General features: G+C 49.0%; 1 protein-coding gene across 2 annotated transcripts in view; it reads left to right on the forward strand.

The window, feature by feature from the left end:
- Positions 1-16,156, forward strand: part of LOC309401075 (rho guanine nucleotide exchange factor 15-like) — a 97,233-nt gene that overhangs the window by 79,427 nt on the left and 1,650 nt on the right. The window contains exons 10-16 of one of the 2 annotated variants that reach the window (XR_014176753.1): positions 336-410; positions 1,757-1,849; positions 4,529-4,683; positions 6,330-6,494; positions 8,080-8,165; positions 11,983-12,084; positions 12,257-12,456. Coding sequence is in view for 1 of the 2 variants with exons in the window: in XM_081970019.1 (XP_081826145.1) it covers positions 336-410; positions 1,757-1,849; positions 4,529-4,683; positions 6,330-6,494; positions 8,080-8,165; positions 11,983-12,084 (676 nt within the window). In the remaining variant the exon portion in view is untranslated. The remainder of the gene's footprint in view (positions 1-335; positions 411-1,756; positions 1,850-4,528; positions 4,684-6,329; positions 6,495-8,079; positions 8,166-11,982; positions 12,085-12,256; positions 12,457-16,156) is intronic. The other variant, XM_081970019.1, reaches the window with a different exon arrangement.

Raw genomic sequence — 16,156 nt, forward strand, 5'->3', positions numbered from 1 at the left:
CAGAAACCCAGTTGGAGGAAGGGTTTTAGGATTGTGAGGATGGGATGCTGAACCAGAGGTGTGCCAAAAGTTTCACATTTGATTCTGCCCTTATAATTTAAACCCCAAACTTTTCCGGTCTAACTTTTCCAATTAATGATCCAACACCAGCCTGTTCTCTCTGGTCGTGTTTGAACCTCAATAGATTCCTCTTGGAATATTTTCAATAATTGGGTTTACCTGAGCTTCCGTCTTAAAACCAGGGCATGCCCAGTTCAAACTCTTCTGAATTCGGGGCCTTTGCTCCCTTCTAACCAGAAGTTCCTTCCTCTTGGTTTTATTTTCTGTGTGTCTAGAATATCCTGCGCCGGACGGAGGAAGCGTCTTTGCGAGAACAAAACGCTCTGAAGGCCCTGGCTTCTGTTTCCAAGGTAAAAGAAGCCATGAATAGAGACAAGCCCTGATGATGTCACCTAGATTGAGTGATGAAACATCTGCAATCAAACAACCAAGCTCAGAGAGCACCACGGAGCCCTCATTTCGACCCTGAGCTACAATTCTTCTTCTTTAGAGGCATCAGGGACTAAATCGGATGGATGGATGGACGGACGGACGGATAAACAGACAGGCAGATTGATTAGATAGATTATAGATGGATGGATGGATGGATGGTTATCTATCTATTTATCTATCTATAATCTACCTACCTACCTATCTACTTACCTACCTACCTACCTATCCATCCATCATCTATCTATCTATCTATCTATCTATCTATCTATCTATCTATCTATCTATCTATCTACCCCCCCCACCCACAAATCCATCCATCCATCCATCCACTTACCTACCTACCTACATATCCATCCATCATCATTATCTATCTATCTATCATCTACCTACCTACCTATCTACCCACCCAACCACCCATCCATCCAACCATCCATCCATCCATCTACTTACTTACCTACCTACATATCCATCCATCATCTATCTATCTATCGATCGACCTACCTACCTACCTACCTATCAACCTATCTTACTTACCTACCTATCTACCCATCCATCCATCATCTATTTATCTATTTATCTGTCTATCTTATCTATTCATCCATCTGACATCTCTGTCTATCCATCCATCCATCCACTTACCTACTTACCTACCTACCTACATATCCATCCATCCATCATCTATCGATCTACCTACCTACCTACCTACCTACCTACCTACCTACCTACCTACCTATCAACCTATCTTACTTACCTACCTACCTACCCACCCATCCATCTATCCATCCATCCATCATCTATTTATCTATCTATCTATTTATCTATTTATCTGTCTATCTTATCTATTCATCCATCTTTCATCTATCTATCTATTCATCCATCCATCCAACCTGGCACCCTCTAAAACAGTGATGTCAAACTCAAGGCCCACAAGTAAGATGCGGCCCGCGGGGTGCTTAGAACTGGCCCGTGGGACCCCACCCTGGGAAACAGTGAAGGACCGGCCTACGGCGCTTCTGCCAATGAAAACGGAGCTCTCCGAAGCTCTGTTTTTGGCAGCGACAGCTTCCTGGAACCGCCTGCCAGCAAAAATGGAGCTCCGTTTTCGCTGGCGGAGCCCTCGGGCCGCCACAGGTGCCCCCAACATGAGTGGCGTTGAGCTGGCCACGCCCCCATCCAGGGCCCCCAAGGTCAAACACAACCCTGATGCTGATGGGTTTTTTTCTCTCTCTTCTGCCTCACATCTGTCTCCAAATCTCTGCTTTAGATCATTGAAGAATGCAACTCCGAGGTCGGCCGCATGCGTCATATGGAAGAACTGATTCACACGGCCAGCAAGATTGAGTTTGATAAGCTGAAGGTCAGAAGGGGTTTGGCCTGGGCCCGTCTTTTGGCCTTGCTGTAGCCTGCCACAACTTGTCTCCGTGGGCTTGCAATGAATTTGGGAATTTAAGAGAAGATACAGCTGCCTGGGGTTGTTTACTTTATTGTCCCTGCACATCGTGCAATGAAATTAAATGCCATCTTCGGTGTAAATATAAAAACACAAACACACATCCTTCACATGCCATATGATTGAAATTGAAAACCCGACATTGCATTCATATTGCACTATACCAGCGATGGCGAACCATTTTTGGCTCGCGTGCCATAAGTGGGGGGAGCGCAGGGGGGTCCTGTGCGGGCGTGCTGCACCCATAACAATGTGCGACCCCCCAGTGTGCATGTGCGCACCACAGGCACTCCCCCCCCCTTTTTACATGGTTTTTTTTCGCCCTCCCAGGCTCCAGAGGCTTTATAGGAGCCTGGGGAGGGGGAAAACAGCCTCCCCTCCCCCCACCCCACAGACGCCCTCCGGAGGCTTCACGGGACCATCAGGAGGCTTCCCTGACGCCTTCGGAGCACTCAAAACGACCCTCCGAGCAAACTGGAAGTTGCAGGAGGGTCGTTTTAAGCGCTCCGAAGGCTTCAGGGACCGTCAGGAGGCTTCCCTGACACCTTCGGAGCACTCAAAACGACCCTCCGAGCAAACCGGAAGTTGCAAGACCTCACTCCGCATGCGCGCTCGCCAGCTGACAGGGCGGCGTCTCGCGTGCCCTGACAAATGGCTCCGCGTGCCACCTGTGGCATGCGTGCCATAGGTTCGCCATCACTGCACTATACAGTGGAGTTCAGTAGAGTTACTGCCCTGGGAGAGAAGCTGTTTTTCAGCCTATTTGTCCTTGCTTTTATTATCCTGTACCGTCTGCCAGATGGTAATAGTTCAAAAAAAAAAAAGGATGCCCAGGATGAGATGGATCTTTAAGAATGTTTTGAACTTTCTTAAGGCAGCGGGAGCTATAGAGCTCTTCCAAAGAGGAGAGAGGGCAACCCATGATCCTCTGGGCCAGACAGGAACGCTGTCCTGCAAACCATACACAGGTGCAGTAAGTTAAAATACTCTCTATGGTGGAGCGGTAGAAGGTCACCAGCAGATTTTCAACCAGTTGTTGTTTCCTGAGAAGTCTCAGGTAATATAATCTCTCCTGGGCCCTTTTGACCGGTGCTGCAATGTGAGCGGCCCAGGTCAGGTACTCTTTTAATGATAACACCCAGAAATGTAAAATTCTCCACGTGCTCCACTCGGTCTCCATTGATAAGCCAGAGCTGGATATCTGATCTATTCCTTCTGTAGTCCACTTGTGCCTTTGGGAGGTGGCGTGGTGATATTTTTCTGCAAGGGATCCTCAGATCACCCAGTTCGACAGGTATAACGAACTCGGTTTGACACATTAAGCACTGCCATTTTGGCAAGCTCACTATTAAAAAAATGTCTCCCTTGGCATACCCTAACCCAGGGATGGCTAAACTTTTTTGACTTGTGTGCCAAAAGCAGGGGGAGTGCAGGGTTGTGTGTGGGTGTGCCACACCTATAAGGCTATGCGTGTGACCCCAGCGTGCATACGGGCGTGACCCAGCTTTTGACATGCTTTATTCGCCCTTCCCAGGCTCCAGAGGCTTTCTAGGAGCCTGAGGAGGGCGAAAACAGCCTGCCCCCCGCCCCAGAGGCCCTCCGGAGGCTTCAGGGAAGGCTCCGGAGGTGAAAAACGGCTCTATGAGCAAACCGGAAGTCCGTTGCTGAACTTCCGGTTTGCCCATAGGGGCGTTTTTTCGCACTCCGGAGACTTCAAGGAAGCCTCTGGAGGGCAAAAAACGGCCTCAAAAGAAGGCCGAAGTCAGCTGGCCAGCGCTCGCATTCATGCTGGAGCTGACAGGGCAACGCCTGGCTTGTCCTAACAAATGTGAAGTGTGGACTTCAATTCCCAGAATTCCATAGCCAGCCACCACAAAGTTTCTCAATTTCAGCTATGTTCAGATGTGAGGACTTCAACTCCCAGAATGCCACAATCAGCAAAACTGGCTGCGGAATTCTGGGAGTTGTAGTCCATCCATCAAAGTCGTCAAGGTTAAGAAACACGGCCCTAATCTGTGAATTTGCTCAGAGAATCTTTGTTCACTGATTGTACCAGAAAATTATAATAAAGAAAATGTATATTTGATTATTCATGTTATAACAGCAGCTAGGATCATATTTGCACAAAATTGGAAAAACGGAGAGATCCCTATCGAGGAGAATGTGATTAGAGAAATATTAGAATGTGCAGAAATAAATATATCGACACTGGCTATCAAAGAGAAAGAACAAACGGATTATTATACAATTTGGGAATATTTTTACCGATGGTTAGAGAATAGACATAAGAATTACTAGTGAAAGAAGTTATCTAAAGTATAGAAAATGTATTAACAGTTAATATAACTAGTAGAGTTAAATACATTACAACGGGATTGTTATAATAGATTCTTAAGGTATTGAAAATTAAGCTAAAATGGGATTAAATAATGAATAAGATTGCATATTTTAATGTTGGCACAAAATATTTGTACCCAGACGACACACTGGTTAATGGAAAATGGATTGTTTATATAAAAATAACATTTAAAAAAAAATCCAGGTGGCTTCCAGGAACTTTTTTTAATGATTCTCTTTCCGATTTAGGCCATTCCGATCATTTCCCAGACCCGACAGCTGTTAAAGCAAGGAGAACTCCTGGAAGTTGTGCATCGTGGCACCATCTTTGGCAACAAGCCGAAACTGATCCCCATCTACCTGTTCCTCTTCAACGACCTGCTGCTGGTCACTCAGCGCAAGAGGTGAGAGAAGGAGCAGAAGGCCTAGGCTGAAAATTCTCGCAACAGGGCGACTAGTCTGCATTTAAAGGGGTATATCTATAGAAGGAGCAGGAAGCAGTGGTGCAGTGGCCTAGAGGTGGAGCTCTTGCCTCCCAATCAAGGGGCTGTGAGTTCGATCCTAGGTAGAGGCAGATCTTTCTCTCTATGGGCACAATGAGAATAATATCTGCTATACAAAACTCCGCATTGGCAACATGAATGGCATCCGGCCATTAAACACTCTGCTAGCTCCATTTAGCTGCCCAGAAGGATTATGGGGGTCATTAAATGATGATGATTTACAGAAGAGGCAGCAGGAGGAGGGCAAACTTGACCTCTGCCCCCAAGGTCAAGTTTTGAGGGGGATGGAGAATTGGGGAGACCGCAAAGTTTGGGCTATGGTTCTGCTTCGGCAAATTTTGCAAGTTTGAGAATGGACTGTTTTCCAAACCTCCTGCTTCAAATCTTGAGGGCTAGAAACTTGCTTTTAAAACAAAACAACAACAACAACAGATGTTGCAAAAAGACTTCAGCCTCTGGGGCATCTTGCCTAGTGGAATGATTACAGGAGCCGTGGTGGCAGAGTGGTTAGAATGCAGTATTGCAGGCTAATTCTGCCTACTGCCAGCCGTTCAATCTTGACTAGCTCGAGGCTAACTAAGCCTTCCATCCTTCCGAAGTCGGTAAAATGATGCCCCAGATTGTTGGTAGCAATATGCCAATTCTATAAACTGCTTCGAGAGAGCTGGAAGGCCCTATGAAGCGATATAGAAGTCTCAAGTGCTATTGCTAATGCCCCAGGTTCTCCCCTACTCCTGGATGAGAACCGTAGCGATCTAAACCAGAGACCTCTGGTTGGGGAGCTTCCAGATCTATTCATGTGCAGGAGCCAGGGGTGGGCTACTGGGGGTTCGCACGAAGATTCTGAGCAGTTTGACGAGCCCCCAAATGCCACTTCTAGCTGGCCCTGCTCCTCCCACCCCACCCTGCCTCTCCCAGGAGTCTCCACGTGGCCCATTCATCATGCGAGGTAAATGCAGGGCCCGCACAGAGGCTCGGGGAAGAGGGGAACGGACCTACCGGAAGTTTCGGAAGTCCAGAAACTGGCCTGTTTCCATCCTCCAGAGAGCCTCCGGCAGCAGGGAGAAGCAGTTTTCGCCCTCTCGGAGACTTGAGGAAAGCCTCCGGAGCCTGGAGAGGGCGAAAAGCAGGCCTACCGGAAGTTCCGGAAGTCCAGAAACTGGCCTGTTTCCATCCTCTGGAGGGCCTCCGGAAGCAGGGGGAAGCAGTTTTCGCCCTCCTGGAGGCTCAAGTTAAGCCTCCGGAGCCTGGGGAGGGTGAAAATGCCCCCTCCCGCTGTGGTGAAGGAAGCCAACTAGGCCACGCCCACCATGGCCACGCCCACCCAGCAACAGGGCAGCGAACCCGTTGCTGCAATTTTTGAAGCCCACCCGTCTAAGTCTCCACAATGGTTGACCTTGATCCCACGTGCAGGCCCACTGATCTGGAAACAGCCATTGGGGGGGGGGGGGGAATCAGCTACCGCCAGTCACATGTCTTTGAAAGCAACTGATCTGGGATTCGCTAATAGGTTTTCTTTGCTTCCGTTTCCGGATCTGCTCCTGCAGCTCAGAACGCTTTGTGGTGCTGGATTATGCCCATCGTTCGCTAGTCCAAGCCCAGAGTTGCGAGGACACCACCACCGGCCCAAACGCAGAGAACAGCTTCTACCTGACGTTGATGGAGAATCACCAAGGGCGGAGTGCCGAACGCCTCTGTCGCGCCCCGACCCAGTGAGTAGCCGCATAGGGGGTGAAGAGAGTTAGCAAAGGTGGTAGTAACTGTTCTGACCTAGGCCTCCCAAGATCATGAAGCGGACTCCTCGTTCTGATAACAGCTCTTTTATATGGGTTAAAGGGAATTGCTCTCCAGCAAAGTCCCGGCAAACAGTTTTTCATGAGATTTCACAACTACAGACCTTTATCAGGCTTGGAGAGTTGTCAGGCAGATATCTTCCAAATGCCATGCTGTAGCAGCAATTACTTGGCAAGAAGTCAGGAACAGATCTTCACCCTAATGAATTGAACTCATTGTCTCCTGCAAACTCCCCTCTCCTCTCGCTCCTCTTTATTCCCTATGGGAGGGGCCATCCACCGTCCACCCTGTGGCTTTACTCCCAATTTGAGCCTTGTTCCTTAGCTGTTCCCTTCTCCTGGCAGCTTTGCGCATGAACACATCGGGAACAGGCTCCAGCTGTTCTTCTGCCCCACTGATATCCAGCTCCCAAAGCAGCTGATAACTGTCGGACGGCCCTGGCCCCATTTCTGACTCTGACGCACAGCACTTCTCAAATCCTTCCCCAAACTTCAGGACTGGCCGATGTTCCTCCCCAACCTGCTCACAGTCCGACTCTGCTGCCAGCTCAGTTGGCCACTGGTGGGCCACAACAGTAACTGCATCCCATTTATAAATAGAAAAGAGAAATAATCAGAGCAGGCTGCTTTTTTTCAGAGGGCTAGAACGTGAGATCTAGCTCTAGAAGTATCTATGGAGATTCACAGTCTTTCCAGGTCATGGTTGTCCCAAAGGTGCTTTTTTTTTTTTCAAGAGGCAACTGGACTTTTTTGGTTTTTCTTTGAAGACGTTTTGCTTCTCATCCGAGAAGCTTCTTCAGCTCTGACTGGATGGTGGGGAAGGGAAGGATTTATATGCCTTGCAAGCAGCTGGTCATTTGCATCCTTTTTAGAGGGTCCTTGAGCCACTTGGAGGTTTACCTTTGTCCTCAGGGTTGTGTTTGACCTCAGGGTGGAGGGGTGGCCAGGGTAGGCGTGGCCAGTTTAATGTCACTTGAGTTGGGTGCGCCTGTGGTGGCCCGAGCACTCCGCCAGCAAAAACGGGCTCCCGAGCTCCGTTTTCGGCTGCCATGGCTTTCTGCAACCCTCTGCCAGTGAAAACAGAGCTTGGAAGCCCATTTTTGCTGGCAGAAACACCACGGGCTGGTCCTTTGCTGTTTCCAGGGCAGCCCACAGGCCAGATCTAAGTACCCTGCAGGCCGGATCTGGCCCCTGGGCCTTGAGTTTGACACCCCTGTTTTAGAGGGTCGTTGATAGGTTGTAGGTTTATCTTTTTCCTCAGCGTCACCTGGCTGCTGCTCCTGGTTCCTGTCGTCTGCAATTTTTTTCCCCTCTGGAAATCCATTCCTACTCCCACACCATTGGAAGGGTGTTCATCCCAAATTGTATAGCGAAAAGTCTGTAGAGATTCTCAGTCATCCAAATCACGATTGTCATTGAATGAATGAATGAATGAATGAATGAATGAATGAATGAATGAATGAATCCAACCCAAATAGTGCATCTCCAAAATTGTCTCTTCCAGATCCGATATGCACCGCTGGATGGGTGCTTTCCCAAGCCACGAGTCCCAGCCTAATAACAAGCAGGAAACCATTTATGAAGATTGGGGTGAGAGTTTTTGGCTGTCTTCCTTTTAAACCTCCCCCCTCCCTCTCTTTCCACTGCTTCTTGTTCAAAGGCTAGTAAAAAAAAATATTAAAAAGTTTTTTTATTAGCTAAACATTAAAAACATTGGACATAGTGCGACATTTCTGACCTAAACATTTCCATATAGTGATTAGATCTTACAATTACATTTTATATCCATTACATAGGTGTATGTAGTCAGTCAGATTACCTGTCCGTCGACCCTTTCTTTTATATAATTACTAATCATACAAATACATATCCAATTCCTACCTATCACACATTCTTAATACCGTATTTTCAGGCGTATAAGACAACTTTTCAACCCCAAAAAATTATTTCAAAAATCGGGGGTCGTCTTATACGCCGGGTATACCAAAAAACCAAAACAAAAGAAAAAGCAACGCCGCCAAGCAAAAAGCCGCGCCATCACCAGCACAGATGCCGGCCTTTCAATCATTAACCTCGGCGCTCCTCGCCTGGGCACATGGATGGATGAGGGCTGGGATGGCTTAGTAAGGTCTGGCTAATGGTCTGGAGGAGGAAGGTGGTGAGCTCAAAGTACGAAAGCCCGGCAGCGCGGAGGCCTTCAGCCAGCTTGCAGGCACCTAAAAGTAGGGAGTCGTCTTATACACCCAGTCGCCTTATACGGAATATACGGTACCATATTTTCCAATTCTTAACTTGTCTGTCTTTTTCTGTCCCAGCCTTTTCCCCTCATTTCTAACCATCAGTACCATTTGTCCCAGATTTCGTAATATTCCATCTCACCCTTGTCTCTGAGCTCTAGAGTCAGTCTGTCCATCTCTGCGCACGTCAGTATCTTATTTATTATTTCTTGTTCTGAGGGAGTCTCTTTATTTTTCGATTTTTGTGCAAAAACCTGTCTTGCCGCCATTAAAATATGCAGCATCAAATATAGTCCACTTTTGGCGTGTTTTTCTTTTGTGATTCCTAGTAGAAATAATTCTGGCCTCAACTCCATCTTTTGATTTAGCATCTCTTCCAAATACTTTCTTATCTGGTGCCAAAAAGCCCTAGCTTTTGTGCACTCCCACCACATATGGTAGAAGGTCCCTAGTGCAGCATTGCATTTCCAACATCGTGGCAATACATTTTTGTTCATTTTAGCTAATCTTGTGGGTGGGATGTGCCACCTGTAGAACATCTTGTATAAGTTTTCCTTATACGAGGTGGCTAAAGTTAACTTTCTGTTTCTTTCCCATAAGTCTCGCCAATTGTCCAAATCTATGCTGTAACCAAAGTTCCTACTCCATGCTAACATGGTTTTCTTTACCTGCTATTCCGAAAGGCTGGGAAAATTGAGGAACATCACATTCCTCTCCCACGGCTTCTGGATCAGTCAACGGTAGCCTCCACCGGACAGGCTAAGATAGCCATGATTTAAATGCACAAAGCCATTTCTCATATCTTGACCTTTGAAACAACTTGGCTTTCAGGCTAAATTTGTTATTCTGTGACAGGGCTGATTTTTTTTTCCTTTCCCAATTTGCAATTTTACCTAAAGCCCAGTTATCTTTAGTGGTGAAGGCTGGAGGCTAGAGGAAGCAGGAGAGTAACAAATTTGATTAAGGGACTGGAAGATGAAACTGTTCTGACGTATGCTTCCCCCAAAAGCACAAAAAGCAGATTCCTGGTCCTGACAAAACCCCTTTTATTCCTCTCATTCACATTCAGCAAAGGCCTGGCAAACAGACTTTCAAAGGTGAATTTATGACCATAGACCTTATCTATCTTGGAAAGCTGCCATATAAATATTTTTCCAAATGCAGTGCAGTGCAAGGAAAGACTGGGCACAGAGTCTCTGAGATTCACGGACAGATCTTCACACTCCTGAAACGAACTAATGAACGAATTGCTTCCTGCAAAAACCCACTCCCCTTTCGCTCCTCTTTTATTTCCTATGGGAGGGGCCAATCACTGTCCATCTGTGGCTTTACTCTCAAGTCAACCCTGATTTCTTAGTTGTTCTTAGTTGTTGCCAGGAAATTTATTTCCTACCACTACAGAGATACTTAATACCTTTCCCTATGTTGTCCTTCTTTCCTTTTTTAAAAAAATATTATTATTATTGCGTGGTTAATCTTTGGTGAGATTCACAGCCTTTGGGGCTGGTTGGTAGCTCAACAGCTCGAGTCCTAACCAAGGACTTAGGAACTGTTAAGGTAACGTCGGAGGATATCAGTTGTTCCAAGTAGGGTGGTTTTTTATAGAGTCAGAATGTTCAAGTCAAGTAAATTTAGAATTTCCAAATAGCGAGGTAGTCCTTTGGGTATTGCTCCAAGGGCTCCAATTACAATTGGGACAACACATGATTTCTTTTTCCACAGTCTCTCAACCTCAATTTGCAAGTCCCGGTATTTTGTGATTTTTTCTTGCTGTTTATCATCAATTCATGCATCACCAGGTATTGCAATGTCAATGAACCATACTTTTGTCTTTTCAATTATTGTTATGTCCGGCGTGTTGTAGGCCAAGTGCCTGTCAGTCTCGATTCTGAAGTCCCACAAGATCTTGACTTTCTCATTCTCTAAAACCTTCTCAATCTGATGGTCCCAGTGGTTTTTGCTGTACTCAAATCCAAACTTTTGGCACAATTTCCAGTGAATGATGTTGTAAGTAGTCAGTTTGTGAAATTTTGCTGCACCCGTTGATCAAGTGGTCGACCGTCTCATCTTTCTCATTACAGAGGCGACATTTGCTGTTGGTGGTAACATGTTGAATTTTTGCCTTCATGCAGTTTGTGGCTAAGGCTTGTTCTTGAGCTGCCAAAATAAATAAAGCCTTCTGTTTCTTTTTTCAGTACTCCTGATCTTAACCAGTTCCAAGTTAGTTTTTGGTCAGCTTTGCCTTCAACACCTTTCAAGTATTGGCCATGCATGGCTTTGCTTTTCTAATTTCCAGCTCGCTTCTCAATTACTTCTTTCTTATATTCAGCTTTTAACTTAGTTGTCTTCAAAAGGCCTCTTTTATTTACTTCCTTAATCATTGGTTCTTCCCGTTTCTGGATGTAATCATTCAAGCTGTGCCTTTCTTCTTCCACAGTCTGCTTTACTTGTAGGAGTCCTCGACCACCTTCTGCTCTTGGTAGATACAATCGATCAACATCACTTTTAGGGTGCAAAGCATGATTCATTATCATAAGCTTCCTTGTTTTTCTGTCCAAATTGTCCAACTCCATCTGGGTGCAGTCAATTATTCCTGCAGAGTATTGAATTACAGGTATAGTCCAGGTATTTATGGCTTTTATGATGTTTCCTCCACTCAGTTTGGACTTTAATCTTCCAATTATTATTATTATTGGTGTTGTTGTTGTTGTTGTTGTTGTTGTTGTTATTATTATTATTATTATTATTATTATTATTATTATTATTATTATTATTATTATTATACCAGCAGTGGTAATTCCAGTGGTAGTCGGCACACTGGGTGCTATTCCAAAAGCACTGGAATTACATTTAAAACAGTTAAAACGTGACAAAATCACCATCAGTCAAATGCAAAAAGCTGCACTGCTTGGATCTGCACGTATATTACGAAAATACGTTACGACGTCCTAGGCCCCTGGGTGGGGCCCGACTAGTAATCAATGCCAAATCTGGCGAAACAACTGGCCGCTATGACACAATCGAATAATAATAATAATAATAATAATAATAATAATAATAATAATAATAATAATAATAATAACAACAATAACAACAACAATAACAACAACAACAACAATAATAGTAATAATAATTCAGTTGTTGTTTTTCTCTCTCTTCCCTTTCTGCAGATTGTCCCCAGGTGCAGTGCACAGAGACCTACAGCGCAGCCCAGGCAGACGAGCTGAGTCTCGAACCGACGGACATTGTCAACGTGGTGCGCAAAACTGAGGGTGAGCTCGGGGATGTGACCCTCCCTAACGGTTGGGACCAAATTGCGGCTTCTTCTCCTTCTTTGAACGTTTTTAGAAATTGGGAGCCTGGGCCATGGGGCTTCCTAACTCAAAGATGGTGGCTTTTTTTAGCAGAGTTCTCTGCTAAAGCATTCTCTTCCGATCCTTCAAGGTCCTTTCGGTGACTCCGGCACCTTCCCAAATTCTCAGCCAGCTGGAAGCTAAAGTCCCCAACACACAGAGAGAGAGAGGGGTCTCCTTGAAGAAAATGGCCCTCCAGCGTTTAAAACCCTGGCCGTCCCGACGGTGTTAATGCTGTGCTGCTCCAGCAGGACTTGAAAGGGAGACCACCAAGTGATCCCAGGCTAGGCTGTAAGCATCTGAGGAAAAAGTGATAGCAAATGACTTCTGAGAACTGCAGGGTTGTTGTCTGTATTGTCCCCTTGAACTAAACTCAACTTTAATCTCATGTACTGGGTAACATCGAGTCGTAGTCAGTCTAGAGCAGCGGCCCCCAATCTTCTGGGCCACCAGGGACCGTTTCCGTGGAGAGAGGTTTTTCCGTGGACCAAAGAAGGTGTGGTTTCACATGCTGCTTGCATCTCATGGATGGGGCTTCCCTCGTTTGTGCGGTCCAGTTTCCGGCATGCTGGGGTCTGGGGCCGGGCCACAGACCTGGGGCTGGGGACCTCTGTTCTTAAAGTCTTATAACCTTATAGCCACCCTTAACCCCCAGCTGTAAGCCCATGATGGCGAACCTGTAGGCACATGAGTTGTCCCCCCAGCTCAGCTTCATTGCGCATGCGCCTCCCGCCAGGCAGATGATTTTTGGATCTCTGCCAGTGACGTGCAGTCAGGGAGGCAGGGGAGGCAGAGCCTCACCGCTCTCATCATGAAAATATAAAAAAAATTACTCCAGGAAGCCGTGAAAGTGGCTGGGAGAGGCGCGCGGCTTGCTTTAGCCTCCCTGGACATCTCAGCAGCAGCCCCAAGTGTGCCGATCTCGCCATTTTTTACATCGGGCGAGCCCAGGATCCTTGCAAGGGGAATAGGACGTGTGCAGGAGGCTCCTCAGCTCCAGCCTCAATCAGCGCAGCCGCGGTCCCCTTCATCTTGCCTCAGGAAGGAGGGGAATGGGACCACGTGTGCAGGGGAAGGGGATCGCGGCTCTGCTAATCTGAGGCTGTGCACTGAGGAGCCGCCTGCACACGTGGTCCCATTCCCCTTGCAAGGATCCCGGGTTCGCCCGATGCAAAAAATGCCTAGGTACCGTGTTTCCCCGAAAATACAACCTGTCCTGCGCTCACTGACCTAGCGTTATCCCGAAAGCACCAAGTTACAGGAGCCGGGGGTGGGGGGAGCACTCACATTGCTTGCCGCCTTCAGTATACCGCTAGGTTGGGGAGTGGCGTTCTGTCCGGCCAGAGGGGAGAGTTGACGGGCGGCTGCTCTCTTGTGAACTGGCTCCCGAAGAGCCGGGCACAGCAGCAGCCGCCCGGCAAATCCCCTCTCCAGCCGGGAAAAGCACCATTCACTGACCTCAGCAGCCGCCCGGCAAATCCCCTCTCCAGCCGGGAAAAGCGCCATTCACTGACCTAGCGGGTACCAAGCCCTTGCGCAGCTCTCCCAGGCCACCGCTGCTGGCTCCTGCTGCCCGCCGCCGCCCCGCTCCGCGCATAACTTCCAAACTCCAAAACTTCCAGCATCCTCAGCGCACAGCCTCAGATTAGCAGAGTCATTCACTGACCTAGGGGATACCAAGCCCTTGCGCAGCTCTCCCAGGCCACCGCTGCTGGCTCCTGCTGCCCGCCGCTGGCTGCTGCTGCCCGCCGCCGCCCCGCTCCGCTCCGCGCATAACTTCCAAACTCCAAAACTTCCAGCATCCTCAGCGCACAGCCTCAGATTAGCAGAGCCATTCACTGACCTAGGGGGTACCAAGCCCTTGCGCAGCTCTCCCAGGCCACCGCCGCTAGCTGCTGCTGCCCGCCACCGCCCCCCACCGCCCCGCTCCGCTCCGCGCATAACTTCCAAACTCCAAAACTTCCAGCATCGGCCGCTCTAGGAGTGCTCTCTATGGTGGGCCGGCTGCTGGAAGACTCTGTCCGGAAAACTCTCTGTCCGGCAGCCGGCCCACCATAGAGAGCACTCCTAGAGCGGCCGATGCTGGAAGTTTTGGAGTTTGGAAGTTATGCGCGGAGCGGAGCAGGGCGGCGGTGGGCGGCGGCGGGCAGCAGCAGCCAGCGGCGGGCAGCAGGAGCCAGCAGCGGTGGCCTGGGAGAGCTGCGCAAGGGCTTGGTACCCCCTAGGTCAGTGAATGGCGCTTTTCCCGGCTGGAGAGGGGATTTGCCAGGCGGCTGCTGAGGTCAGTGAATGGCGCTTTTCCCGGCTGGAGAGGGGATTTACCGGGTGGCTGCTGCTGTGCCCGGCTCTTCGGGAGCCAGTTCACAAGAGAGCAGCCGCCCGTCAACTCTCCCCTCTGGCCGGACAGAACGCCACTCCCCAACCTAGTGGTATACTGAAGGCGGCAAGCAACGTGAGCGCTCCCCCCACCCCCGGCTCCTGTAACTTGGCGCTTTCGGGATAACGCTAGGTCAGTGAGCGCGGGACAGGTTGTATTTTCGGGGAAACACGATACCTAGGCATTTTTTGCATCGGGCGAGCCCGGGATCCTTGCAAGGGGAATGGGACCACGTGTGCAGGCGGCTCCTCAGCGCCCAGCCTCAGATTAGCAGAGCCGCGATCCCCTTCCCCTGCACACGTGGTCCCATTCCCCTCCTTCCTGAGGCAAGATGAAGGGGACCCCGGCTGCGCTGATTGAGGCTGGAGCTAAAGAAACTTCTTCGTTTGGGCTGCGCCCGTGCGATCGGAGCAACCATGTGGTTTGATGACGTCACCAGCCTCACCAGTCATAAACGTCACCGCACGTCACTGATCTCTGCCACGCATGAGCGGTGGGTGTGGAGTGAAGGGGCCGCGGTGTGCCTCCCTGCAGCCCGTTTTTGGTCCCAGGAGACTGCAGGGAGGCCTGCTAGCCCCAAAAGGGGCGCAGAGGGTATTCCCCCACCTCCAATGGCTTGTTCTTGGTCCCAGGAGGCTCAGGGAGGCCTGCTAGGACCAAAATGGGGTGCAGAGAGTATTCCCCTCCATTACCTGTTCTGGGTCCCAGGAGGCTGCAGGGAGGCCTGCTAGGACGAAAATGGGGCGCAGAGGGTATTCCCCCCCCCCATGGCCTATTTTTGGTCCCAGGAGGCTGCAGGGAGGCCTGCTAGGCCCAAAATGGGGCGCAGAGGGTATTCCCCCCCCCATGGCCTGTTCTTGGTCCCAGGAGGCTGCAGGGAGGCCTGCTAGGCCCAAAATGGGGAGCACAGGGGTGCACGCGCATATACATGGGGGCGTAGCACATGGGGGAGGTTTTGTTGTACATGCAATGCATTATGAATGTGGGCACATGCGTGCATGCGCTGTCACATGCATGCACGCTTTCAGCACACGACAAAAAGGTTAGCCATCCCTGCCGTAAGCTCTCCCCCGCCGCAAAGAATCCTCCTTCATGGAGTATATTCAATCTCATCCTTCCTCGCATGGCAGAAAAAAACCCCAAAACAAAATTAGGTGTCTGGTTGCAGCTTTTCTGACCCCACTTCCCCCCTCACCCCCCCCCCCCCCGTAAAAGGCCGAAAGCTTCCTGAGCTCCGGTGAGAGCGCCCGCCTTTGAGTAACGTTTCTGAGTCAGAGAAGGTGCAAGTAGGCTCGTGTGTGTGTGTGTGTGTGTGTGTGTGTGTGTGTCTTATTGGGGCCTCCCCAGACCTGTGTTTCTCAGTCTTGGCAACTTTTAAGGTGCGTGGACTTCAACTCCCAGAATTCCTCCCGGCCAAGGGTGAGAAACATGTGACCTTAAGACTCGCCTGAAGATGGGAATGTGGCAACAGTCGTAAGCGTGGAAAATGGTCGGGCAGTAATTCCCTTTTTTTCAACGCTGCTGTCAACTTCGAAGAGTCGCTAAGTGAATGGTTGTTAAGTGGAGGACTAACGGGACGAGGGCGGGGCTGATTCAGCAGCAATGTGCTTGTTG

This window comes from Natrix helvetica (assembly GCF_964273705.1).
Source record: "Natrix helvetica genome assembly, chromosome: Z".
Lineage (NCBI taxonomy): Eukaryota > Metazoa > Chordata > Lepidosauria > Squamata > Natricidae > Natrix > Natrix helvetica.